At 45.1% G+C, this 27,844-nt stretch overlaps 1 protein-coding gene across 1 annotated transcript in view; it reads right to left on the bottom strand.

Moving 5' to 3' along the window:
* Positions 1-3,309: 3,309 nt before the first annotated feature.
* The window catches only part of CRKL (CRK like proto-oncogene, adaptor protein), a 42,318-nt gene continuing 17,783 nt past the window's right edge, over positions 3,310-27,844 (bottom strand). Inside the window, exon 3 of the mRNA XM_059409015.1 lies at positions 3,310-6,941. Within this exon, the coding sequence (XP_059264998.1) occupies positions 6,807-6,941 (135 nt within the window). The 3' untranslated portion in view covers positions 3,310-6,806. The remainder of the gene's footprint in view (positions 6,942-27,844) is intronic.

Here is a 27,844-nt window from a genome sequence, read left to right as displayed (position 1 = left end):
CACACACGCATTCACGAAAATCTTGAAAACAGATTGGGGAAATAAAGCGAGGTGCACAACAGTAAGTGATCCATGCTACCTTGGTGTAGAGAAAACATTTAGAAAGGATATGTACAGGGGTATTTCAGTATGCTTGTACGTTACAGAATAACTGTGGAAATGTATATAATATATAATAAACTGGAAACAGAGAGATGCTGGAAAGTGGAATGGACAGTGGAAGGATACATTTCATCAGATACCTGTCTTTTGAATGCTGCGTCTTACGGATGTTCTTCCTCCAACCCTGATGCCATAGGGGAATTCCCCAAACTCTTGGAGCTGTTGTGGGGAGCTCAGGTGGGCTGCAAACCACCATTCCCGAAGGGCTGGCACTGGGACTTGCGTCCCTTTCCTCTGCTCACTGGATCAGGTGTACCCCTGCCCAGGTCTCCCCTCCTCTTGGTGCCTGTCCTCAACGCAGTTACTGGACACAGCACTCCTTCTCTCCCTCCTTCCAGGCCTTGGCTGCTGGGTAGCTCCTGGCGCCACTCAGAGAGCCGTCCCCCTTGCCCCTTCCCGGAGCCACTTCCTCACACCCTTAGCCTACGCGGCAGGTTCCGCGGGGCTCTCTCCGGCTGGTGGTGCTGGCTGTCCCGCCCGCGCACCACCTTGGCCACGCCCCCAGCCCGCCCTCCTCCGCGAGTGCCCGCCCCCACTTCCGCAACCAGGGTGCTGAGACGCTGCGGTCCCACTCCTCCGCTCCCGGGCCGCCAGGACACAAGTTACCTGTTAGGGCCCAGAGGCCAGGAGCACTGGGAGCCGTCCGGAAACGGGCAGCGCTGGCGGCCATCGAGCCTCACGCCCGTCTACCCACCTCCAGCCCGCCACCCCACGCGAGCCTCGGTCTCGCCAGGAAGCCCCCGACCGGCGCCCGAACCTCGCAGCCAGCTAGCTCGGCAGCCGTCGGGGCCCCGCAGAGGGAGGGCTCACCCGGCTCACCGGGGAGCCATGCGTTCTGGACAACGTCTGGGAAGGGGCAAACCGTTTCTGGGACCTGAGCGAGAGGGAGCCTCCGGGGAATCCAGAGCTCTAGGTCCTCCAACTTCACCCCGCGCGGGGTCCTCCCTCTCTCCATCCCTAACCCGTGTGATGGTCCGCCTGCCCCGGGGACCAACGGCAGCAGCCCGGCGTGGGGAGCAGTGAGACCGGGTGTAAGGGGTCTGGAGGACGCGGCGGTAGTGGTCCCAGAACCGGCCAGCGAGGCGGTGGACTGGGGTCTAGGTGTCCGGGCTGGGGGGCAGCCGGGCCTGGCATCGAGGACGCCTTCTAGTTCCAGGCTTGTGGCGGCCGCGCCTGCGCACTGCTGGACGGTGCTCGGGGCCCTCCACCCCCCCGGGTCATCCCTATAAAGGAGGGAAGGTGAGTGCTCACAGACCCGCAGTACTCCTGCCCACTCGGGTCCGCGCCCCGGCGGACTCAAGCCTCGTTCCTATTACAGGCAGTCAAGATAGACCACAGCAACTTGGCCTGGAACTTCTGAGAGCCGGAAGCCCAGGAGTGAGGGGTTCACTGGCACAAGCAGTTCTCAAACTTGACTGCGTAACAGAACTCCTGGAGAATTTTAAAAAGAAGAAGAAGAAGAAGAAACCCTGGCCTCCAGACCCATGAAATTAGAATCTAGGATGGGATCCCCGAGGTCTCCACTCTGCAGCGCGGGTGGAGGGCCAGCGGTGTTGATGAAGGATCGAGGAAGGGCTGGTCTCAGATCAGCAAGGGATCACAGGCAAAGACAAAGGCAGGCCCGCTCCAGCCGCCCCAGAGCTGCTCCCTTGCCCCGTATTACGCTTATTTCCCTTCTCTCAGGCAGTCAGGAAGGCTTCCCGAACCTGAACGTGCCCGGGGCTCCACAGTGGCTCCCATTGTTGGGAGCCATCCTCACCACGTCTGCAGGATAGGGATCCCCTCTGTGTATCAGCTCAGGTTGCCAAGACCCGGGAAACCAGGGGTGTATGTAGACTGCAAGAGCAGGGTCAGGTCTTTTTTTAAGACTTTATTTGTTACAGATAGAGACAGTGACAGTGGAACACAAGCAGGAGTGGGGGAGAGAGAAGCAGGAGAGCCCCGGGCTCCCCACTCGTGGGGAGCCCCACTTGGGGCTCAATCCCAGGACGCTGGGATCATGACCTGAGCCAAAGACAGACACCTAATGACTGAGCCACCCAGGTATCCCAGGGTCAGGTCTTGACAGGGAGCTGGGGGTGAGGGTCCATGACTAGACAAAAGAAGGGCCTCCCAACAGGAGCCAGGGAGGAGACTGTGTGCAGAGCCCAGTGATGTCCTAGTTTTTGCTGTTTCCTGAGGTTTCAAGATCTGGGCAGTGGCCTCTGTCGGCCTGCATGCAGGCTAGACTAGCAAAAATGTGGAGGGTTAGCCCCCACACCTGGCCCCATTTCCAAGGGTTTCCCTGCAACGGAGGTACCCAGCTGGTACTGCTGATCAAAATGCACCTTTTCAAAGTATTCTTCAAAAGTGGCTGCTTCTAGGGCACACTTTCTTCTAGAATGGCTTAAGTTTTGGTATTTCAAGACAAACTTTTCTTTTGAAATTCTGCAGAATCTTGAAAGTAGGAGCCAGAGAGTACATTTTAGCAGCATAGTTCTATATACATATGGATTGGTGTCACTTCCTGAAACTCCTTGTCAGAGGTTTCACTACAAGGAAATGTGGACCTCTCAATACACACACAGAAATATGCATGGGAATGGGGCTCTGGCTGAGGCAGATGTCAGGAAAAATGTGTTGCCCCCCCGCCCCCCAGCTGTCTACCTGCAAGTCCCTGGAGTTCAGGGGGAAGGCAATATACAGACAGGAACAGAAAATAATGTAAAAAGTTAAGCAGGTATCATGCCCCTAACTTGTGATGAGGCTGCTTGTTTTCCAGGACTTTCACTCAAAACCATTTACCTGGGGTAGCTTGTGCTGAACAAGTATTTAACAGAGGCCTTCAGAGACAGGTGCATGAAGGGAAAACACCCAGGTTTTCCTTGGTGGTGTAAAGCGTGGAAACTACCATTCTGTCTTCCAAAGGCCAAGACTGAGCACCAGGACCCCACAGCACCCACTGCACCTGCACACTCTTCTGCAGGGGGGCCCCAACTGTGGGGAAGGGCCAGTGTACCAATGCAAGACGCAGCATCCCCAGAGGAATTACCAGCTGTTTGTGTGTTTCACAGGCATTCACCAGGTATTTAACTGTTTGGGAGGCTGATGTGGACTGAGGAGCCTGCAGGCAGCACTGAGGAGACACCGAAACACCAAAGCCGCCGCTGCCACCACCGGCTGATGCAAGTTTTATTGAGACAATGTACAAACAGGCCAAGGAAACAAGGGTTCTGATGCCGGGACCAGTAACGTAAAATGAATACAAAAATAAAAAGGCACTAATCTGTTAAGAAAAGACACTCGATGTTCTAAGAATATAAGTCATTTAATACTGTTAATTTTATAGCACAAAATAAAACAAGCTATGATCCCCAAAAATAATTTTAAAAGCTTACACAGAAAATATTATTGCCTGAAGTTTATGATCTTTAAGTTACAGGTCAAAAGTTTTGTGTTGTTGTTGTCATTTTAAAACACACAGTGAAGACCGTCTAGAAGCAAGGCCACTGTTCCTCCTGCAGAGACAACGACCCTGTCTCAGGGAACTGTCCTTCTACTCCTTTAGAATATACAACCAGCTCAGTTTCCACACTGATAGCAGTTAACCAGGGACAGAGGTCTCTGGTCCCAGAGGGTGGAGTTTGAGGCAGAGCTCAGTGGTGTCCACAGAAAGCATTAGTCTTAGGTACTGTGTTAAAACAATCAAAAAGTCACTCATTTTAAGAGGTTAATGAACATAATATTAAAGGATTAAATTATAAACACCTGGCACAAAAACACATCATCCCTTTTCAAAAATAAAATGGTAATATTCCTCTGAGCAAACATTATAAGAGCAGTGGCCGTCTGCCTTGGCCTGTCTTGTCTGTAAACAGCTGTAAAAGAAAGTCAGCACGGAGCCAGGGATCCTTGAGCTCCAAGGAGGGAGCAGCTGTCTTTCCCCTCTTTCCGTTTTCCAACAGTGAGCACAGAAGGTGTCTTGTCCGGGTGACCAAAGTTGTCAAATGGCAGCTTGTGGACACGTGCTCCTCTTCCACCGTGCCATCAGGTGGTACCACACCACAAAGAAATGACAAGGATGACTCCTGTGTTGGGAGGTCCTTCTCAGGATAAATAAGTTTTGAGTTAAACCACCAATGCCCTAGAGTTCATAATTTGTTCAGTTCCCAAGTGAGTTAATTTAACATCCAAGTATTTTCTTAAGTGACACACAGTAGACCAGAACAATTAGCAATAATGAACAATCCTTAAAGGAGACCAACCAAGGAGCAAAGGCAGCTCCTCTGAAAGATTCGCATCACTTTCTGAAACAGGAAGTCTTCCCCAATCACTGGGGAACCCAGGCACGAAGCTGAGGCGAGGATTTTTTTTTTCTTGTATATTTAGTGTGATGAAGAGAATCTCCCTGCCTGATAAAAAAAACTAGTAAGGTCCTAAGTCAAAAAGGTACTACTTTTGGCACATATCCCAAGAGTTCAGAACTCAAGGCTCACCTTATTTTGGGCTCCCAATCTCCTGGGCAGCCCTGGAGACATGCACACGGGCTGAGTGACAAGCAGGCTATTATGAAGCCAAAGTAGGTTTGCAGGTGCTCGGATTCTGAAGTGGTCCACGTGAGGTGGGTCTTGCTATGGGTCCACAGACATGGATGAAGGGAAATCGTCCTTCCCAAAATGCCCATACATTTCTTGTACTCCAAACCAACTACTGTCACCAAAACGTGCCAAGCCCCTCAGTTAAACTTGGTTTTAAAAAGTCTTAAGGTTTGTGTCCTCTTTGAGCAAGGCACAAACTCCACCTTCTGCTGGCCGGCTCCCTCAGTACCGGGTCACCAGCTGCAAGGTGAGCGCTGTGTCCAGGTGGACAGCAGGGATGCCACCATGCATGTGCCACTCGCTGTGGGAGCTGGGCTGGGCCTGAACTCAGAATAAGAGGCAACTACAATGGAGAGGCAGCACCTTCAGAGCAAGAGGTGGCCACAGTGCTCACTGATTAGGGAGAGCAGACTGCATTTTTCCCAGGAAAACCACAGACAGGCAGCCACAATATTTTTCTCAACTGATTATTAACTTTGTCACAGAAACACTTTCAAGATTCTTTAATACGGTAGTTACCTGCCTAATGGAATACTGATTTAAAGAGAGATTGAAAAAAATGGTTGCTCTGCTGGTTCTGTCACCACAAAAATATACATCACTCTAACTCAAAACCCAAGACCTCTGGGAGACAGGGCCATGGTTAGAGCAGACGCTCAGCAAACGATGCAATCACTCATTAGATGGCTGCTACATTTCTAGGTCTGCTGTATTCATTCTGAGCTGAGGCCTGTCTTCAACAATTTCTAGAAGGGAGAGCAGACTGAATTGCATGAAGGTTCCAAAATCCTAAACTGCTATATGCACCAGACAAGGGATCAGCCACACCTTTGTACCAAGCTGGCTTGTATGAACAGCCCTCTTTTAGCTAACAAGGAAATGTTAACATCAAATTGCTAAATGGTTAATGGTTCTCGTAGTCACTAAAATTTTAGACATCAAATGCATGAGTCAATTTCCAGAGTCTGCATTTTCTCTACCTCGGAGCATCACGGATACAGAGACCGGGGAACCAGTATTAGCAGCACCATCTTTCTCTGGCAGCCTTGTGAGCGTGGGCTGCGGCAGTGAGGAGTGGGCCTCAGTGAGAAGAATTTTTAAAGTTTCATTAATGAATTCAATGATTCTATGAACAACCTTTTTAAAGAAACTTAATTCCTATACCTTAAAGGGGTGTATTCACTAAAAAGCTGTACAGAAAACTGGCCATGTGCTTCCCCCCATTGCTCCTGTCGTCACGGCCAACAAGGTAAGCAAAGCTTTCCCCAAATCACCCCCCACTCTGATGCTTTTGAGGACAACGTAATCCAAGAGGCCACGCACACAAGCTTGGCACACTATGACTGATTTTTCTGTGTGTTGTTTGCTATATGGCAAAACAGGTACAACTGGCAACCAAGGGCTGGTGTTTTTGTTGTTTGTTTTCATATTCCTTTAGTTACAGCAGCTTCAGTTTGGAAGCTCAGAGGCACGTGTCATTCCTTACAATATCACAAAAATCCAACCTGCTACTTAAAAACCTGTTCAGAACACACAAGTCTAATTAAGTCTTCCAAAACCAAACCAAAAAGGAAAAAAAAGGAGCCAGATTTGGGGAGTTTAGGACAGAATTCCCTCTTCTTTAAGGTTCATTTGCTCTGTTCTTCAAAGGAAAAACAAAGTGGTGCCTGAGCCACTGCTTTGTGGAACAGCGACGGCAATACCTCACCACGGCCTCAAGCTCCATTTGGTGAACGGGACAGAATCAGTCACAAGAACAAACAGGGCAGTGATGAGAAGACAGACCCCTTCCTTGTCAACTTCTCTCCACTTGTGTGCTTCCACCAGTATTTCCAGTTTATGATCCAAAAGAACTCTAAAATCTGCTACTCTTTGACAATACAACTATGATACAAATGCCGAGGCAGCCACTGTGTGCATTCCAAATGTGTATGAGAGACCGCCACTCTGCAGAAAGCTGGACATCGGCAATGCAGTGTAACTTGCCTATGAGAGAGAATGCTTTCCCACTTCAAAGGAGACTATGACAGGCAGAACAAGGAAGCAGCAGAAAACAGGCAACAGCAATCACTCGTTTTCATCAGGGTTTTGAGGGTCAATGATTTTGACATGTGTAAAGGGGAAGAGCCCTTTGCGCCCGTTCACTTCGCCTTCCCACTGGCCATTTATATTCATCCTTGTGACTTTCACAATGTCACCAACCTGTAAGGATGGAGAAAGAAGACAAAGTCAGCATTTTCTCTGCAAACTAAAAAAAAAAGTTTACTTTATCTTACTTATTTATTGAAAGGCTTACTTTAAGCCATACCCACTGTTCTATCCAAAGGAACCTACAGATTTTTTTAAGGATTTATTTTTTTCAGTGCTCAAACCAAAATCAAGCAGTGCCAAAGACACAAGGTGCTACCAATAAGCCTAGTGTTGTTCACAGCTGGTGAGAGTGTGTATTTAAAAAAAAAAAAAAAAAAAAAAAAGGTTTTATTTATTTATTTGTCAGAGAGAGAGAGAAAACACAAGCAGGAAGAGTGGCAGGCAGGCAGAGGCGGAGAAAGCAGCAGGTTCCCCGCCGAGCAAAGAGCCACATACAGTACTCGATCCCAGGATTCCAGGATCATGACCCGAAGGCAGCGGCCCAACCGACTGAGTCACCCAGGCACCCCTGAGAATGTGTATTAAATGAAGCAGCTTCTGAGCACAAAAGCAGCTTTTTTTTCCTCCCTATATTGGTCACTAACTCCAACAGGAAAGAAATGAACACAACTCAGAATGGTGAAAGTGAAATCGCACAAAAAAGTGTAAAAAAAAAAAAAAAAAAACCCCACAAAACTAGGGGCACCTGGGTGGCTCACACGGTTAAGTGCCTGCCTTCAGCTCGGGTCATGATCCTGGAGTCCCAGGACAGAGTCCCACATCAGGCTCCGGGCTCAGTAGAGAGTCTGCTTCTCCCTCCACCCTCACCGCCCTGCACCCCACTCCTGTGCTCTCTCTCATTCTCAAATAAATAAATAAAATCTTTAAAAAAATTTTGAAAATCTATCTCCACCCCAATTTACATGGGGGTGGAACTGCTGTCACCAAGACCTCACTCACCATGCCATCTCCCCCAATGCCCAGCAGCAATAATGTCTCCCTGAGTTGTTCATTCCCTGGCCTCTCTATGGGGCCATCACAGGGGAAGGAAGCCCAGGCCTGAGCATCTTTTTAGGACTTTAAACTGCAGGGTGAAAGAAATCCTAGTTATTGTCAGAGGACAGGCACCAGTTAGGGGCTGCTCAACTCATCAAAGGGAAGGCAGGAATTCTGTTTCGGAAGTGGTTTTCAAATTGTTCTGCAGACCCACAGAGCTTTAGAGAGGTGTTTTCAGGGCCCAACAAATGTCTGATTGGGATTTCAACTTAAGCCTGTATTTTATAAAGTTATAAGAGAAGACAGTACATGGGAATGCTCTACTGCTACATTAAACCGTGCTGCCCCAGCTGCTTTCCATGCACATCTTCCTTGGGATGAAGCTGCCTGTGCCATGTGTCTGACTGAAGACTCCCCAGATGACAAGGTAAAGGCTAAAAAGGCTAAAAGAGACCTATCATTACTTGCAACAAAACACATTCAGAAATAAGCTGGACGCTGAAGTGGATAGCAGACTGCATCTGTCATTCATGTTATTTCCAGTTTTTTCCTTCCCATTCTGTCAACTGTCCCAATTGCCTTTCTAGCTATTTCTTATAAATCTCAACTAAAAAATACATTTATACTTATAAAAAATGTTTAATCTCACAACTAGGTTTCACACATTATCTCATTTGGAAAAAAAGGGTCTTCTTTCTGCTAAAGCTACTGTCCTTGGGGCACCTGGGTGGCTCAGCTGGTTAAGTGTCTGCATTTGGCTCACATCATGATCTTGGGAGTCTCAGGATCAGCCCTGCGTTGGGCTCCTTGCTCAGTGGTGAGTCTATTACTCCCTCTGCCTTTCACCCCACTTGTGCTCTCTCACTCTCCCTTTCTCAAATAAAATCTTACAAACAAACAAACAAAGCAAGCTAGCTACTGGTCCAGCAAGCTGACTGCTGGCCTGGAATGACCACAGATCCCAGAGATGACAAGGCAGCTTTATAAGTCTACCTGTACACAGCTCTGGGCTCTAAAGCCAACCTTGGAGCCCTATCTGCCTCTCTTGGTTACTAGGTGAGCCACTGCCTTGTGAGAAAAGGAGGTATGTTTTCTGAGGAGAACCCAGAGAAGGGAGGCTATGTATGAACTAATTCATTTGAATTAGTATGTAAGATGGCATGAGGCTAGCATGTGGGGTGCCTGGGTAGCTCAGTGGATTGAAGCCTCTGCCTTTGGCCCAGGTCCCGCATCGGGCTCTCTGCTGGGCAGGGAGCCTGCTTCCCTTCCTCTCTCTCTGCCTGCCTCTCTGCCTACTTGTGATCTCTGTCTGTCAAATAAATAAAATCTTTAAAAAAAAAAAAAATGGCTAGGACGAGCAGAAACTCTAAAACCTGGTGATACGGTCTATAAAACAGAAGTAAACAAGAAACAGAAAGCCAAAGAAAAAAACAAAAGGGGCTCCTGGGCAGCTCAATTGGTTTGGGGGGGGGGGCGCAGAGGGTGTCTGACTCTTGGTTTCAGCTCAGGTCATCGAGCCCCCGTGTCAGGCTTCCCACTCATTAGGGAATCTGCTTTTATCCTCTCTCCCTCTGCCCCTCCTCCAGCATATGCTTTCTCTAAAATAAATATATCTTGTGGGGGGGAGGTGGGGAGTAAGGTGCCTAAGATGAGAAAAACTTCAGAGACCCAAACTCCAGACTTCAACACTTATTTAGACCATGGCCCAAACAGAGGATAGCCATTTCTTTCTTTCAAGATTTTATTTATTTGAGAGAGAGAGAGCAGGACACAGAGAGAGAATCTGAAGCAGACTCCACACTGAGCACAGAGCCTAACACAGGGCTGGATGCTTAACCAACTGTGCCATCCAGGCACCCCAAGATCACCCATTTCTTTCTTTTTTTTTTTTAGATGTTATTTATCTCAGAGAGAGTGAGAGCGAGCGAGCATGAGAGTGGGGTGAGGGGCAGAGGGAGAAACAGACTCTACGAAGAGCAGGGAGCCCAATGTGGGGCTTGATCCCAGGACTCCAGGATCCTGACACCTGAGGTGAAGACAGCACCAAAAAAGAAGTCCCTTTATAGGGAGGTTTGGAGATATGTTGCTTAGATGACTGAGTGCCTCTCTACACAGGCCACTGGGAAGCAGACAGCTTAAGGTTTTGTCAATGTCTTCCAAGTTTGTAAACTTTGTGATTTTGTTCTGATGTAACTACATACCAATATGAAAGTGGTTCACGCTGCTTAGAGCCAGTGGGAAGGTCCAAAGAGGACAGAGAAGGAAACATGCCCCTGTGGAGTATGCTACACAGACCTGGTTTCCAATTCAATGGATAGCAGGAGTCGGGACCTGTTTTCACAGAGGTTTTTACCTGCAGACCTTCTTCAGAGATGTTACCACCTCTCGATCCCCAAGGATCCCTCCTACAAGGCAGGCTGGGATAACAGATCTACAGTCTGGAGCTCTCCAATGTCACAGGCTGCTGGTTCACTACAAAGCAGAGGTAAAAGCCAGCAGCATCCAATCCTGGCCATCTGTGTCCCTGCCACCTTGCATAGTGCAAAGGCAGCATGCCCAACTGTGCCTGGGACCACTCGACCTCCCGCTCTCAGTCTCTGCTCACCAAGACAGCCACTGTTTTTCATGCTCTATCTTCACAACATTCCCCCTTGTGAACCTAGACTGGCTGCTCTGAGTTGTCTACCTCTCCATCCTCCAGTTTTTTATTTTACCATTTTACTTGTGATTCTCCAAACCTACTGAGAAAAATGCAGTCACCACATTTAGGTGGAAAACAGCACTATTAACAAATGAAACTTCTCACCTTGTGGAAACCAGCCTTAATACTTGGTAAAATGAGAAAATAAGGCTCCCTGATTAGAACACAGTATAAATAAGAAAAAACAAATTGCCCTAAGTTCCTGCCTAAATTCTGACTCAAACTCTATTATTTAGGAGCACCATTAATTCAACTCAGTGGTAGGATGGCTTATAAAGAGTTAATCTGATGGGCGCCTGGGTGGCTCAGTGGGTTAAGCCTCTGCCTTCAGCTCAGGTCATGGTCTCAGGGTACTCAGAGCCCCACATCGGGCTCTCTGCTCAGCGGGAAGCCTGTCCCCCCCACCCCCAACCCGCCTGTCTCTCTGCCTACTTGTGATCTCTCTCTCCCTGTCAAATAAATAAAATCTTAAAAAAAAAAAAAAGTTAACCTGGTAAGTAAGAATTAAGATTCTAGGGCGCCTAGGTGGATCAGTCTGTTAAGCACCTGACTCTTGACTCAGCTCAGGTTGTGATCCTGGGGTCATGACATTGAGCCCCATGTCAGGCTCCACGCTTAGCACAGAACCTACTTCAAATTCTTCTCTTTCTCCCTCTGTGTGCCCCCCTCCTGCTCACGTTCGCATCCAACTCTCTCAAATAAATAAATATATTCCTAAAAAAATTCGACTCTTAAAAATTTTTATTTTTTAAAGTAAGCTCTAGGTCCAGTGTAGGGCTTGAACTCATGACCCCAAGACCAAGAGTTGCACTTCCACAAAATAAGCCAGCCACGTGCTCAAGAATTAGACTTCATATGATGAAAAGTTCTGAGACAAAAATAAAATGCCAAATACTAGATATGTAAAGGAGAGAGTGTGTAAAAAGCAACTCATGTATTTACAGATTACATTATTGTAATTATTTTCAAATTTATGTCACAGGTTCAACTGAAACACTGCAGTTGGTTGAACAATTAAAATTACCATTTTTTTTTATTTTTAAAAAAGATTTTATTTGTCAGAGAGATAGAGGGGAGTGTGCACAAAACAGGGGGAGTAGCAGGCAGAGGGAGAAGCAGTCTCCTCACAGAGCAAGGCGCCCGATGCAGGACTGATCCCAGAACCCTGGGATCATGACCTGAGCCAAAGGCAGATGCTTAATGGACTGAGCCACCCAAGTGTTCCAAACAATTAAAATTTAAAGGTAAAGACTGAGAATTCTATTTTTGAGATCTGCATTAAAAATAAAGTTAATAAAAATTTGTAAAATACCCAGTGGAAAAAAATTACAACTAAAAATACATTTTCTCAGGCACCTGGGTGGCTCAGTGGGTTAAGCCGCTGCCTTTGGCTCAGGTCATGATCTCAGGGTCCTGGGATCGAGTCCCACATCGGGCTCTCTGCTCTGCAGGGAGGGAGCCTGCTTCCTCCTCTCCCTCCCTCTGCCTGCCTGTTTGCCTGCTTGTGATCTCTGTCTGTCAAATGAATAAATAAAATCTTAAAAAAAAAAAACAAGAAAAAAAACCCCCACATTTTCTCTGGTGTTGCCTTAAAAGGAATTAACAATTAGAGGGAGAGAATCAACAGATTTAATAGTAAAAACTGAGTTTTAATATATTTGGGACATATTAAAGACTTTTGAAATATAGGTTGTTAACAGATAATTAGTGCTTGGAGTCCAAGTACTGCTCTTTCTCCAAGTCATAATATTTTCATTTATAGATAGTAGAAAGAGAATGTCTTTTTTATTCCTATCTGGGAAAAATCATACAAATGTTTTTGATAATTATGAAAAATTTCATGTTCTATAAAGTGGACCAAGGAATTAGTTTTATTATTATTATTTTTTTTTTTTGAGAGAGAGAGAGAGCGCGCACGCATGGGAGTGGTTGGGCAGAAGGAGAGGGAGAGAGACTCTTAAGCAGGCTCCACATCCATGCAGAGCCTGGCACAGGGCTCCACCTCACAACCCTGAGATCATGACCCGAGTGGAAATCAAAAAATCAAAATCAAAAGAGTTAACTGACTGAGCTACCCAGGCAAACCCAAGGAGTTAAGTATAACTTAAATATTCTTCTTCTACCTTACAGAAATCACAAAACAGGAAAACCCTAATTATGTTACTTGTTTCTAATAATGAAAATTTTCAGATCTGTTTATAAGGGAATTTCTAATGTGAATAAAGAACCTTGAGTTATAGTACAGACTTTGTAGAAATCACACAGCTGGAAGCTGAAGTTGATGGAAACCTGGAAAAATGGCTTACAACCAATCTTATTCCGTTAAAAAGTAGTAATGTGGGGCACCTGGGTGGCTCAGTGGTTAAGCCTCTGCCTTCGGCTCAGGTCATGATCCCAGGGTCCTGGGATCGAGCCCCGCATCGGGCTCTCTGCTCAGCGGGGAGCCTGCTTCCTCCTCTCTCTCTGCCTGCCTCTCTGCCTACTTGTGGTCTCTGTCTGTCAAATAAATAAATAAAATCTTAAAAAAAAAAAAAAAAAGTAGTAATGTTTAAGCACAAACATAAGATACAGTAAGAGTGAACATGCAAATTAAAATCAGGTCTGCTCAGCGGGAAGAGAAAAACCTGCAAGCAGGAGCTACTAGGATGCTACAATCTAGACCCCTGCATAAGGGCCACATCTCTCAATTTCCTCGAACTCTTCAGTTCACCTGTTCTAGACCCTTGGCCTCTTTGAGCCTTTCAGTGCAGGAACCTGCTGTCTCATGTCTGGAGCTCAATGAAGCTGATAAGATGAGGTACTTCACTGTCTGGCCTTTCCCTCCACCGTACAATTCCTTCCTTATCTCCCTTTCATCTAAGAAAACATACTGCCTCTGTCTTTATTTTTAAAATAATGAAATGGGCGGCGCCTGGGTGGCTCAGTTGGTTGGGCATCGGGACTCTTCATCTCAGTTCAGGTCATGATTTCATGGGTCATGGGATGGAGCCTGCCCAGATCTGGTTCCCCTCAATCGGCTTGAGGATTCTCAGCCTCTATCACCCCCTGCACTCACATGCACTCCCCCTCTTTCTAAAAATAAATACATAAATCTTTAAATAATGAAATACGAAAGAAAAGTCATGGACAGAAAACCATTGGTATCATTCTAAATTGACTTCTAGTTGTTATTATTAATATCACAAAGAAAATACAATTAATGCATTAAAACAGACAACAAGGCAAGGACAAGTAAGAGGATGTGTGAGTATATAGCTGTAGAGAGAATTCTGTGAGGAAAGGGAAGGGGAACCAGGGGAGCAAACACCCAGGTGGACTCTGCTATACAAAGGGACGATGCCCGGGGCACCTGGATGGCTCAGTGGGTTAAGCCGCTGCCTTCGGCTCAGGTGATCTCAGGGTCCTGGGATCGAGTCCCGCATCAGGCTCTCTGCTCAGCAGGGAGCCTGCTTCCCTCTCACTCTCTCTGTCTGCCTCTCTGCCTACTTGTGATCTCTGTCAAATAAATAAACAAAACCTTAAACAAACAAACAAACCCCACAAAGGGACGATAGCCTTAGGGCATCTGTGCAGTATGTAAGTAGTAGGCTGGCACTCAGAGCCAGATCAAATTCTGCCAAGGTATTGTAAAAAAAAAAAAAAAAAAAAGGCTAAGGCCAAGAATGAGCGCAAACTGAAAAGAAACAAAGCTACAGTTTGGGGCCAATGAGTGTTGTTGACAGGTACTGGGCCCTGCAACTTCAGTTTTTGTTTGCTCTACTCATTTGATGTCCTACAAAAAATACTTTGGAATTCTGTCATTTCTACCTATGCTTTCTCTATCTTCAACTGGACTCCAGATGCCCAGAGAGAGTATATTTTGCCTGAAGTCTGCAATCCTAGCTTGCCCTGGCTGACATTTAATAAATGTGAAAGAAAACAAAGTCTCACTTTCCTGAAAACCTGGCCTGGGGCAGCCCTCTCCCACATCTTGGGTGAGCGCATCCCTCAAGCCTGGGGGCGAGAAACATGCTCTGACCCTCTGCTAATGCCCCCCTCCTTGGTTTCCCCAGCCTCTTACTACCTGGCTCTAAGTATAGCCATCCTGCCCTGATCTGCCTTCCGGCATCTAATGTTACCCCAGCCTAACCAGCCCAGCTCCCAATCACCCTACTTTCCTACAGCCAGACCGTACCTACCACATTTGACTACTGCTCCCACCATTTCAGTGAGGAGCACCTGATAGTCCGAAGTCAGTAGCGCAAGTCCAGTTCTCTCCCTCCAATGCTCCAAGGCATCTGAAGTAGGAGACTTCACTTGCCCCTTCTCACTCCCTGCTGCTCAGCTCTTCTTTTTTGTGGTATTCTATAAAATAACACTACTATCAGGTGGGTACTTCCCATTTGGCATTTGTGGAAAGCAAGGCTTTGTGATGCCAGGTGCCTTATTCTCCAAGATTCTGGCAGACTCGCCCAAGGAGCCTCCATTCTCTGCTCTGCCACGGTCACCTCTCCACCCCTAATACACACCACACAGTACTCTCTGAAGGAGGACATTTGTTTTGCTTATTTTGCACTCCATGTCACAGGTCTTTTGTAAACTACTTTCTGGAGAAGTCTGCAGAATCACAGTTAAAGAGACAAGAGAAAACTATAGGTTGATGTCCCCCATCTGATAGATGGCCAAGCAGAGAAGCAAGGTGTTGGGAGAACCGAAGTGATAGGCACAGGATCTAAAGACAGTAAAAGACCTTTAAAAAAGACAAACAGAACTGGGTCACTGCTTTTAAACCTCCAAACACCTTTTCTCTGCCTAAGAGCAACATCCCAACTCCAGTCTTCAAGGCTCTGCCTCATCTGGGTCCTGACTCCTCCCATCTCTGACCTCAATTCATGCCTCTCTGCTCCTCTCCTCCAAGCTACACTGGCTTTGTTTTAATTTTTCAAACTTGCCAATCTCTGCCCCAGATATGGACTATACGACAGACACAAGGACATGATGTAAATACAATTCTACAACTCCACATCTTTTTTTTTTTTTTTTGAAGATTTTATTTATTTATTTGACAGAGATCAGAAGCAGGCAGAGAGGAGGCAGGCAGAGAAAGAGAGGGAAGCAGGCTCCCCACAGAGCAGAGAGCCCGATGTGGGGCTCGATCCTAGGACCCTGGGATCATGATCTGAGCCAAAGGCAGAGGCTTTAACCCACTGAGCCACCCAGGCGCCCCCAGGAGCTACTGCTTTGATCCAGGGAACCCTGACTAGTAGAGATAAGTCAGTCAAGGTTCAGGCTAGGAAGAAAGAATGAATAGGAGAGACATCTGAGGGTCATCTGACCATTAATGTTCATTCTGGCCTTGCAAGAGCTCTTACATGTCAAAACATAACATGTCATTCCTCATGCTATTGCTAGCTTAGTCCAAGGCCCTTCCCATGGGGAACAAGCCCTAGAACACCAACACAGGAAAGATGCCCTGGCTGTGTTATGTTACCAGCTGCCCACAATTACAGGCCTGGATGTGGACCAGCTTCTTCACAGATCCACTAAAGAATGCTTAGGCTCAGATCCTAAGATGCCATCTTGCTGCTCCTTTCATCACTCCCGATTCTGGTACCATGCCTTCCTTTGGCTTCAGAGTAGGACTGAGCCCACAGAACCACTCACTTCTGAGAGCAGATTGATCAAACTCTGCTCGAAGTTGGTGGATATCAACTCAGTTCAAGGAGCACTCTAGGCCTGAACAGGAACATGTGGCTGATCCTATCAACAGATCAAGAGGAGACACATACCTTACTAAATGTCACCCTATGACAATCCTTATCATTACAAGAAATGCCACACTATTATCTTTGTGCCTGGCTACACTCAGTACTTGTGAAGTACACACATCAACTCTAAAATTAAGCACATACCAGTAGAACACTAACCAGTCCCATTCTGTGTCTAGTGAGACCACGCAAGAAGGCAAGAGGGCACTTCCTGAGGCTAGCAATAATTTCCTATCTTTCTGTTTGTCCAGAGCATACACAGAAGGGCTCTGGCAAAAACTCTACTGCTTGACTTTTGGCACCTGATTCCAAGAGCAGTCAAAGCCCTGGAGGGCCCAAGCGCTGGCTGTCAGTAGCTTTTTGCCTCCCCAGTCTCCTTTCCCAATTAGGGTATCTGCAGATTATACTCTCAGGTTACATAAAAATAAAATCAGGAGCACAATGGATTAAAATGGAATCAGAAGTTCTAACTTGGGGGGTGCCTGGGTGGCTCAGTGGGTTAAGGCCTCTGCCTTCGGCTTAGGTCATGATCCCGGAGTCCTGGGATTGAGCCCCGCATCGGGCTCTCTGCTCAGTGGGGAGCCTGCTTCCCTTCCTCTCTCTCTGCCTGCCTCTCTGCCTACTTGTGATCTCTGTCAAATAAATAAATAAAAATCTTTTTTTTTTTATTAAAGATTTTATTTATTTATTTGACAGAGAACACAAGTAGAGAGGCAGGCAGAGAGAGAGAGAGAGAGAAGTAGGCTCTACACTGAGCAGAGAGCCCGATGCGGGGCTCAATCCCAGGACCCTGGGATCATGACCTGGGCCGAAGGCAGAGGCTTTAACCCGCTGAGCCACCCAGGTGCCCCAATAAATAAAAATCTTAAAAAATTTTTTTAAGAAGTTCTAACTTGGGTGACATGAATATATCTCAGAAATCAAAGAACATCCTGAAAGTATACACAGAATTGTACGTAAGTGCATTAATGTATGTTGTTTTCCTGTAGAAACTTTCATCAGATTCTAAAAGGGGTCCATAACCCACAAAAGGTATAAAACACAACAATCCATGTCCTGCAACCACCAGGCAGTTTTAATTCTGTGATATGTGGCTTTCATTCATTTACTTGTTCAGCAAATAAGAGGGCTGCTTACCAGTTAACACTTCTTATGAAAACAGGGTTTTACTTTAAGATGGGCCAGGGGTTAAAGGCCAGTATGCTGTGATTCAAGAGAATGTGGGCTATGGGAAGAAAGAAGTAAAACTTATCTTCATTTGCAGAAGATGGGATCCTATATATAAAAAATTCCAAAGATTCCACAAGAAAGCTATTAGAGCTAGTAAAATTCAGCAAAGTTACAGGGTACAAGATCAACACACAAGTACCAGTTGTGTTTCTATAAACCAGTAATGAACAATTCCATTTAGGGGCACCTGGCTGGCTCAGTTGATGGAACATGTGACTCTTATTGATCCTGGGGCTGTGGGTTTGGGCCCCATGCTGGATGTAGAGATTACTTTAAAAAAAAAAAAAAAAAAACGTAAGCAACAAAAATACAGGGGCACCTGGGTGGCTAAGTAGGTTAAGCATCTGGATTGAGCTCAGGTCACCATCCCAGGGTCCTGGGACTGAGTCCTTTATCATGTTTCCTGGCTCAGCAGAGATCCTGTTTTTCCCTCTGCCGTCCATTCCCCCTGCTTGTGCTCTTGCTTGCTTGCTGACAAATAAAATATTTTTTAAAAAAACCCCAAAACACAATTCCATTTACAGTGGCATCTAAAAGAATAAAATAACTGGGAATAAATTAATAGTGTGTTTTTCCAGAGGAAAACATGGAACACTACAAAATGTTGCTGAAAAATATTAAAGATTTAAGTAAATGGCAAGACATCTTGTGTTCATAGACAAGAAGCCTTAGTATTATCAAGATGTCAATACTAATCAGAGATCTACAAATTCAACACAATCTCTATCAAAATTCTGTTTTTGCAGAACTGGAAAAGCTGATCTTCAATGTGTATACATGGAATTCCAAGACACCCTGAACAGCTAAAACAATCTTGCAAAAGAACAAAGTGTAAGACCCATACTTCACAACTACTACACAAAGCTGTAGTAAACAGAAACAGTGTGGTATTGGCATACAGACACATATATAGACTAACGGAATAGAGAGTTCAGAAGTAAACACAAACATTTATGACCAAATGATTTTTTTTTTTTTTTTTAAAGATTTTATTTATTTATTTGTCAGAGAGAGCGAGCACAGGCAGACAAAGTGGAAGGTAGAGTCAGAGGGAGAAGCAGGTTCCCTGTGGAGCAAGGAGCCCGATGTGGGACTCGATCCCAGGACGCTGGGATCATGACCTGAGCCGAAGGCAGCTGCTTAACCAACTGAGCCACCCAGGCGTCCCAATTTAAAAAGATTTATTAGAGAGACAGCGCACAAGCACTTGAGTGTTATGTGGGGGGAGGGGAGGGGCAGAGGGAGAGAATCTTCAAGCTGACTCCCCACTGAGCATGGAGACTGCCATGGGGCTCATCCATGAGATTACAACCTGAGCCAAAACCAAGAGTCAGTCATTCAACCAACTGAGCCACCCAGGCGCCCTTATGACCAAATGATTTTTGACAACAGTGCCAACTTCATTCAAACGAGGAAAGAATAATTTCTTTTTTTCTCTCTCTCTTTTTTTTTTTTAAAGATTTTATTTATTTATTTGACAGAGATTACAAGCAGGCAGAGAGGCAGGTAGAGAGAGAGAGGAGGAAGCAGGCTCCCTGCTGAGCAGAGAGCCCGATGCGGAACTCGATCCCAGGACCCTGAGATCATAACCTGAGCCGAAGGCAGCGGCTTAACCCACTGAGCCACCCAGGAGCCCTAGGAAAGAATAATTTCTTGAACAAGAGGTACTGGTGGCTCAGTGGGTTAAGCCGCTGCCTTCGGCTCAGGTTATGATCTCAGGGTCCTGGGATCGAGTTCCGCATCGGGCTCTCTGCTCAGCAGGGAGCCTGCTTCCTCCTCTCTCTCTGCCTGCCTCTCTGCCTACTTGTGATCTCTGCCAAATAAATAAATAAATAAATAAATAAATAAATAAATAATCTTTAAAAAACAAAAACAAACAAACAAAAAAACTAACTCACAGTGAAAAAACAAATTACCTATGAGAGCCATACCCATAAAACTCTTAGAAAAAAACAATGGGGTAAATCTTTGTGACCTTGAATTTGGTAAGACATTCTTAGATATGACATCAAAAGCATAAGCAGCAGAAGAAAAATCAGGTAAGTTGGATTTCATCAAAATAAGAATACGCATCGGGGCGCCTGGATGGCTCAGTTGGTTAAGTGTCTGCCTTTGCCTCAGGTCATGATCTCAGAGTCCTGGGATTGAGTCCTGCATCGGGCTCTCCTCAAGGGGAGCTTCCCTCTTTCCCTTTTCTTCTCCTCCCTGCTCATGTGCATGTTCTCTCTCTCTCTCAGATAAATAAAATCTTAGGGAAAAAATGTGCATCAAAGCACACTACAAAGAAAATGAAAGGAAAACTTACAGAAGGGAAAAAAATTTGGAAATCATGTATCTAATAAGAACTCAATATCCAGAATATATAAAGAACTTTTCTTAAAGCTCAACAACAAAAAACAATCCAATTAAAACATTAGCAAAGGGGGCTCCTGGGTGGCTCAGTCATTGGTCTGCCTTTGGCTCAGGTCATGATCCCTGGATGCTGAGATCAAGCCCGGCATCAGGCTCCCTGCTCAGCAGGAAGCCTGCTTCTCCCTCTGCCATTCCCCCTGCTTGTGTTCCCTATCTTGCTGTGTCTCTCTCTTGTCAAATAAATAAAAATTTTCTTTTAAAGATTTTATTTATTTGACAGAGAGAGATCACAAGTAGTCAGAGAGGCAGGTGGTGGGGTGGGGAGCAGACTCACTGCTGAGCAGAGAGCCCATTACGAGGCTCGATCCCAGGACCCTGAGATCATGACCTGAGCCTAAGGCAGAAGCTTAACCCACTGAGCCACCCAGGTTCCCCAAATAAATAAAATCTTAAAAAACAAAACAAAACAGGGTGCCTGTGTGGCTCAGTTGGTTGGACAACTGCCTTTGGCTCAGGTCGTGATCCTGGAGTTCCAGGACTGAGTCCCGCGTTGGGCTCCCTGCTCAGCGGGAGTCTGCTTCTCCTTCTGACCTTTTCCCCTCTCATGCTCTCAGTCTGTCAAATAAATAAATAAAATCTTAAAAAAAACAAAAACAAAAACAAAAACTAAAATATTTAAAACAAAAACAGAAACAAACAAAACACGGGCAAAGGACTTGAGTATTTTCCCAAAGAAAACATAAAAAATGGCCAAGAAGCACATGAAAAGATGTTTGATATCATTAGTAATTACAGAAATGCAAGTCAGAATTTTAAAAATGGAAAAACAGTAAGTGTTGGTGAGGACATGGAGAACTGGAACCCTTGTGCACTGCTATAAAATGGTGCAGCTACTGTGGAAAACTATGGTGGGTCCTCAAAAAGTTCAGTATGGTTACCATATGACCCAGCAACTCCTCGCTTAGGTATATACCCCAAAAAACTGAAAACAGGTATTCAAACAAAATATGTACATGAATATTCATAACACTATTCTCAACAGCTAAAAGGTGAAAATAACTTTGAGGTCACCTAAAGAATGCATAAACAAAATGTGATGTATTGGGACGCCTGGGTGGCTCAGTTGGTTAAGCAGCTGCCTTCGGCTCAGGTCATGATCCCAGGGTCCTGGGATCGAGTCCCACATTGGGCTCCTTGCCCTCCGCAGGGAGCCTGCTTCTCCCTCTGACTCTGCCTGCCATTCTGTCTGCCTATGCTCGCTCTCGCTCACTCTCTCTCTCTGACAAATAAATAAATAAAAAAAAAAATCTTTAAAAAAAAAAAAAAATGTGATGTATTGATACAACGGAATATTATTTGGCCATAAAAAGAATGAAGATACAGGCTACCACATGGATGAACCTTAAAATATTATACTAAGTGAAATAAGCCAGTCCCTTGGGGTACCTGGGTGGCTCAGGGGGTTAAGGTTCTGCCTTTAGCTCAGGTCATGATCTCAGGGTCCTGGGATCAAGCCCTGCATTGGGCTCTCTGCTTGGCAGGGAGCCTGCTTCCCCCCTGCCTCTCTGCCTACTTGTGATCCCTCTCTGTCAAATAAATAAATAAAATCTTAAAAAAAAAAAAGTTAAGGGAAATAAGCCAGTTCCGAAGGACAAATACTATAGGATTCCATTTATCTGAGGTATCTAGAATAGGCACATTCATATATACGGAAAGGTTAGTGCTTACCAGGCCCTCAGGAGATGAGTAATGGGGAGTTATTATTTAATGGTTACAGAGTTTCTGTTCGGGGTGATGAAAAATTTTGGAAGTAGACAGTGGTGACAGTTGCACCATTATGAATCTAACTAATGCCACTGAATTGTACACTTAAAAATAAATTCCAGGGTGCCTGGGTGGCTCAGTGGGTTAAGCCACTGCCTTCGGCTCAGGTTATGATCTCAGGGTCCTGGGATCGAGTCCCGCATCGGGCTCTCTGCTCAGCAGGGAGCCTGCTTCCTCCTCTCTCTCTCTCTCTCTCTGCCTGCCTCTCTGCCTACTTGTGATCTCTCTCTGTCAAATAAATAAATAAAATCTTTAAAAATAAATAAATAAATAAATAAATTCCATTATATATATTTTACAATTAAAAAAAAAAAAAAGAATGTTACATGCCAAGACCAGTAAATTGTATGGTTTAAAATGAGCAAATTGTGTAATATAAAAATTATATCTCAATAAAGCTGCTTAAAAATAAGAATGTGGGGGGGGGGCGCCTGGGTGGTTCAGTGGTTTGGGCTGCTGCCTTCGGCTCGGGTCATGATCTCAGGGTCCTGGGATCGGGCCCCGCATCAGGCTCTCTGCTCCGCAGGAAGCCTGCTTCCCTCTCTCTCTCTCTCTCTCTGCCTGCCTCTCTGCCTACTTGTGATCTCTGTCTGTCAAATAAATAAATAAAATCTTAAAAAAAAAAAATAAATAAGAATGTGGGCTGAGTCCTAGCTCTGCCACATATTACCTGTGAGACTATCAACAAATTTACACAAACCTTAAGTTCTAAGGGGGTAAAAAGGGACTGGTGCCACCTACCACATAAAACAGCCATAAAGACTAACTAAAACACTCTCTGGGAAGCCCCTACCTGATGGTTCTTCTTACTCAACAGCTACTATCACATACAGAAAACTAAGTAAGATCAGCATAATGACCAGGCTCAGACAGGCCTTGCCTGAACCATGCCAGGGCCTTGATTTCATGATATTCTCACCTAATTATACATTAAGGAAGCAGAACAAAAGTCTTTTAGAGATTATCCTCTCTAATTCACAACCCAATGAGAACATGATATGTTAGAAGAAAAAAATGTTATTAAAAATACAAGAAATTTCTAAAATTCTAAAGGATTTTCTAAAGATTCCTACTTTTGATAAAGCATTGTGACTAAGGAAAAAAGACACTTTTGGTACACAGGTAGAGTAAATCGAATTCATAAAACTAGGTATTTTTTTTTAAAAGATTTTATTTTTTTATTTGATAGAGATCACAAGTAGGCAGAGGCAGACAGAGAGAGAAGGGGGGAGGGAAGAAGGCTCCCTGCTTAGCAGAGAGCCCCATGCAGGGCTCGATCCCAGGACCCTGAGATCACAATCTGAGCCGAAGGCAGAGGCTTAACCCAATGAGCCATCCAGGTGCTCCAAAACTAGATATTGTTAAGCAAAACCAACAAACAATGACAGAAGGGTGGAGAAGGACCCTGCCAGTCATAATGAAAAGCCGAGATTCTTACTTAACAGATGAATATGAGCTTGTGGGCATCTCTAACAAACCGTGGTGAGAAGGGAGATTATTGCTAGAATTGACAGGAGGTAAGACAGAGTGGCCTTGTTATGTTAGGAGGCTCTGACCCTGAACAGATCTCCAGAGCTGAGTCAGATGTTTGATGATGAACATGTATAGACCTGACATCACTGTGGATATATATATACTACAGGTGATTAAGCCAGAGGAACTCACAGATGATCCCTGACAGGCTGAAAAATACAGCTAGTACTACTGAAATCTAGTTTTGCTTTGCACATAACTTGATCTCAGCTGGTAGAACTATCAATGAAGAAACTGCTAATGTGAATTTAATTCTAACCAATGAAGCAAAACCAACTGGTTGAAGTAGAAACCTGAGAACTCCAGGCCAGTCAGTGAAGGAAGTGGTGCCATGGGCCTTAGAAAGATTCAAAAGATCTGGAAACCAGATGTAATCCAGCGACTAGGGGTTTCAAAATGGGGAGAAGACAATCAAGAAGAAATATGAACACAATCACAGATGACCCCAATAGGAGTCAATAGAAAGTATCTTGCGAATGCTGGTGAACTCACACAAAGAACTCTGAGCATCATAAAAAAAGAACAAGCACCAAAGATGAAAGGATGTCCTTATACTGATAAGACAGATATCTAAGTACAGACCAAACACACCGGCACGCAGGAATGAGAGTCCAACTCTGGTCACCTGCCACAGAACATTACAACACAGGACACTGGTAGACCTACAAAGGGTCAAGTTTCCTGGTTTTGTTAAAACAGGGACAATGATGGATTCTATAAAATGTAAAAGGCGAGCATGAAATCAAACCTGGACAAAATTCTGAATGTAATTAGCAAACAGATGGTATCTAGAAGGCAGTATGGGCTCAATCAAGAACAAGTCATGCCAAACAAGCCTCATTATCTTTTTTTAGATATGCGACGTAGATCACGAAGGACTGCAGAGGAGGACTTGAGTACAAAGATCTGGATCGTGCTTTTATGAAACCTGCAGTTAACATGAAACTAAGGGGGGTGATTAATATGCCAGATGACATAGTAACGATTTTAAAAGATTCAGATAACTGTACAGATGGTGTATGACAAAAAAAGAAACGCAACCTCCTCCCAAACCTGAAAAGGGATAACCTTAGGGTCACACACTGGGCTAAGCAAACACAGGAACTGGACTCATAGTTGTTTCTCCCTGATGGGAGAGCTAAAAGGAATCACACATGAGACTATATTCTAGAACTTGCACAAGGACAGAGACCTTTGTTTCTTTCACTACTGAACTCGCATGTCCTTAACAATGTTTGCCACAAGGGTGCCTGGGTGGCTCAGTGGGTTAAGCCTCTGCCTTCTGCTCATGGAAAGTCATGATCTCAGGTTCCTAGGATCGAGCACCACATCCAGCTCTCAGCTCAGCAGGGAGTCTGCTTTCCCCCCGAACTCTGTCAAATAAATAAATAAATAAATAATCTTTAAAAAACAAAAGCAAGGGGCGCCTGGGTGGCTTAGTGGGTTAAAGCCTCTGCCTTCGGCTCAGGTCATAAACCCAGAGTCCTAGGATCGAGCCCCACATCGCTCTCTGCTCAGCAAGGAGATTGCTCCCTGCCCCGCCCCCCGCCTGCCTCTCTGCCTACTTGTGATCTCTGCCTGTCAAATAAATAAATAAAATCTTCTTAAAAAACAAAAACAAAAAACAATGCCCGCCACATTGGTAAGTACTCAGTAAACCTTTGCTAAAGAAGTGTTTTTGGAGGTGCCCAAGCTGAGACCAGAGGGCCAATGGATTTAGATGCTGCAGAAAGCTAAAAGCATTAGGAAGCTGGGTGGACTGAATGATCCATTACTTCAACATGCCTTTCTTCCTCTTCCTGAGTCACCTGAAGTTTCACTTGAAGCCAAGAAAATGTTATTCTTCCCCCACAGAATCTGTTCCACCAACTCTGATTCCCACAGATCCCTACTGTCACCAACTTTTTTTAAAACTAAGTAGGCTCCATGCCCAGCATAAAGCCTAATGTGGGGCTCAAACTCACGACCCTAGGGTTCAAGACCTGAGCTGAAATCAAGAGTTGTATGCTTAACTGACTGAGCCAGGCACCCCTCACCAACTGTTTTCTTAAGCCATACCACAGGGGAAAGTTCCACCAACGTTCCATTTAGATGCTTGGATACAGGGGCACCTGGGTGGCTCCACAGGTTAAGCAGTTGCTTTCAGCTCGGGTCATGATCCCAGAGTCCAGGAACCAAGGCCTACACTGGGTTCCTGGCTCAGCAGGGAGCCTGCCTCTCCCTCTGCCTGTCCTTCCTTCTGGTTGCGCTTGCTCTCCCCGCGACTGCCATGTCAAATAAAATCTTAAAAAAAAAAAAAAAAAGATGATGCTTGGATTCAAATTTTCATACAGCAAATAATCATACAGGTGTGCAGCCCCAAAGTTAAGGACAATGCTAAGAAAGCTCCTTCCATTCTTTTCTAGTCAGGAAAGTGTACTGGAATTCAAGTGTGTGAAAATGATAATGATAGGGAGGGAGATTCAAGGATTTGCTTTAAATTATTTAAAAATCAGTAAAAAGGGGGCGCCTGGGTGGCTCAGTTGGTTGGACGACTGCCTTCGGCTCAGGTCATGATCCTGGAGTCCCAGGATCGAGTCCCATATCAGGCTCCCAGCTGCATGGGAAGTCTGCTTCTCCCTCTGACCTTCTCCTTGCTCATGTTCTCTCTCACTGTCTCTCTCTCAAATAAATAAATAAAAATCTTTAAAAAAAAAATAAAAAAATAATTTAAAAAAAAATCAGTAAAAAGGGGCGCCTGGGTGGCTCGGTGGGTTAAGCCGCTGCCTTCGGCTCAGGTCATGATCTCAGGTCCTGGGATCGAGTCCCACATCGGGCTCTCTGCTCAGCAGGGAGCCTGCTTCCTCCTCTCTCTCTGCCTGCCTCTCTGCCTACTTGTGATCTCTCTCTGTCAAATAAATAAATAAAATCTTAAAAAAAAAAATCAGTAAAAAGGTAAGTAGTTTGCAAACTTCAGAACTGCCATCAGTTGTGAGAAATTGGCTATTTTATGCCTCGGTGAAGGCAACATAAGAAAACTGTTCATCTCCTCAGCCTAGCCCTTTGATGACATGTCCACAGCCCCCTTCCTCTCCTTTGTGCTGCTTTTGCCCAACATACTGCACACTTACACCAACCTGCAGCTACTTGGAGGTATCAAGTCTTGTCCGCATAAGCTCTTCCCTCTGCCAGGAATGTCTCTCTGCACTTCACCCAACTGACTTCTATTCATCCTTCAAAATTAAGTTCAAGGGTCACCTCCTCCAGAAAGGCTTCTCAGACAAATACCCACACTTCCATCTTCTACTCCCCCATTACCCACTCTCCCTCCTACTCTGTGTTATTAGAGCACTTACCACACCACTGTCTCTAGTCTCTCACTAGGTGGTAAGAACCTTGGTGGTAGAACCCTACAACAAGATGTCCCTCACAGGCTGGTTGCATGAATGATTAATGAACCAACTCACTTCAACTTTTAGAACAAGGATGCCTTTAGACTCTAAAGAATTTAACTTGCCCAAGATCACACCACAGAAAGCCACTACTTGAATGCAGGTGTGTGATCATTCCCTGGCCATCTTGCTTTTCTGCACCACAGGTACCAAGTATTCCTTTTCAAATTAAATCCCAAGGGTCAACTCACTTCTTGAAAAGAGGTAAGCAAGAGAGAAAAATAGCTAAACACAGACCTGTTTTACAATCTCTCTTTATGGGCATCTGAGTGGCTCAGTCAGTTGGGCGTCTGCCTCTGGTTCAGGTCATGATCCTAGAGTCCCCGGATCGAGCCCTTCATCAGGCTCCCCACTCAGCAGGAAGTTGGCTTCTCCATCGCCCCTCACCCTGTCTCTCATGTGCGTGTGTGCACTCTTTCTCCCAAATAAATAAAATCTTTAAAAATAAATAAAATCTCTCTTTACTTGCAGGAATGTTCTTTTCAAAGTCAAGTTTTATGAAAAAAGTGTGAAATAATTCATCAAATAAAGTTCACCTAAGCCCTCATCGTTCTCACTAACACCATCAAGGGAAATAAGGAAGCTTCAGTTACTGGCACATTTTGTCCTACTTATTTCACCTTTCTTATTTTAATACTTTTCCTGGTAACCTAATTGCAAAAATCTCAAGAGAGTTGTTTTTAACAAGATCAGACAAGCATTAAGTTCTAGAAGATAATGTAATTCACAGAACTATTTACTTATGCTACAGCCAAAAGTCTCATTTAAATATACAAAATAAGAAATACCATTAAATGGAATTTGGCAAAAGTATATTTCTCAGGTCCTCCTTACACTCTTTGTGAAACACCAAAGCAAGTCTTTGATGAGACTTACACAGCTGGGGTAGTGTCACGAAGAGACTCAGGTATGGAGACCTCTTTCTGGAGTCTGAGAAACAAGGAGAACTGCCTAATGGCCAAATATGTGGGTTATCTTAAAATATACATCATTAACCGGGCTCTTAATCCTCATCTAGTCTAAGGCACCTACCCACATATCTGCTCACCAAGCTCTGAATGATCTCCTTTATGGGCACCTGAGTGGCTCATTCAGTTAAGCAGCCAACTCTTGATTTCAGCTCAGGTCATGATCTGAGGGATCTGCGATCTCCTGGGATAG

This window comes from Mustela nigripes, chromosome 8, assembly GCF_022355385.1.
Source record: "Mustela nigripes isolate SB6536 chromosome 8, MUSNIG.SB6536, whole genome shotgun sequence".
Taxonomy (NCBI): Eukaryota; Metazoa; Chordata; class Mammalia; order Carnivora; family Mustelidae; genus Mustela; species Mustela nigripes.
This window is presented reverse-complemented; position numbering and strand designations above follow the sequence as displayed.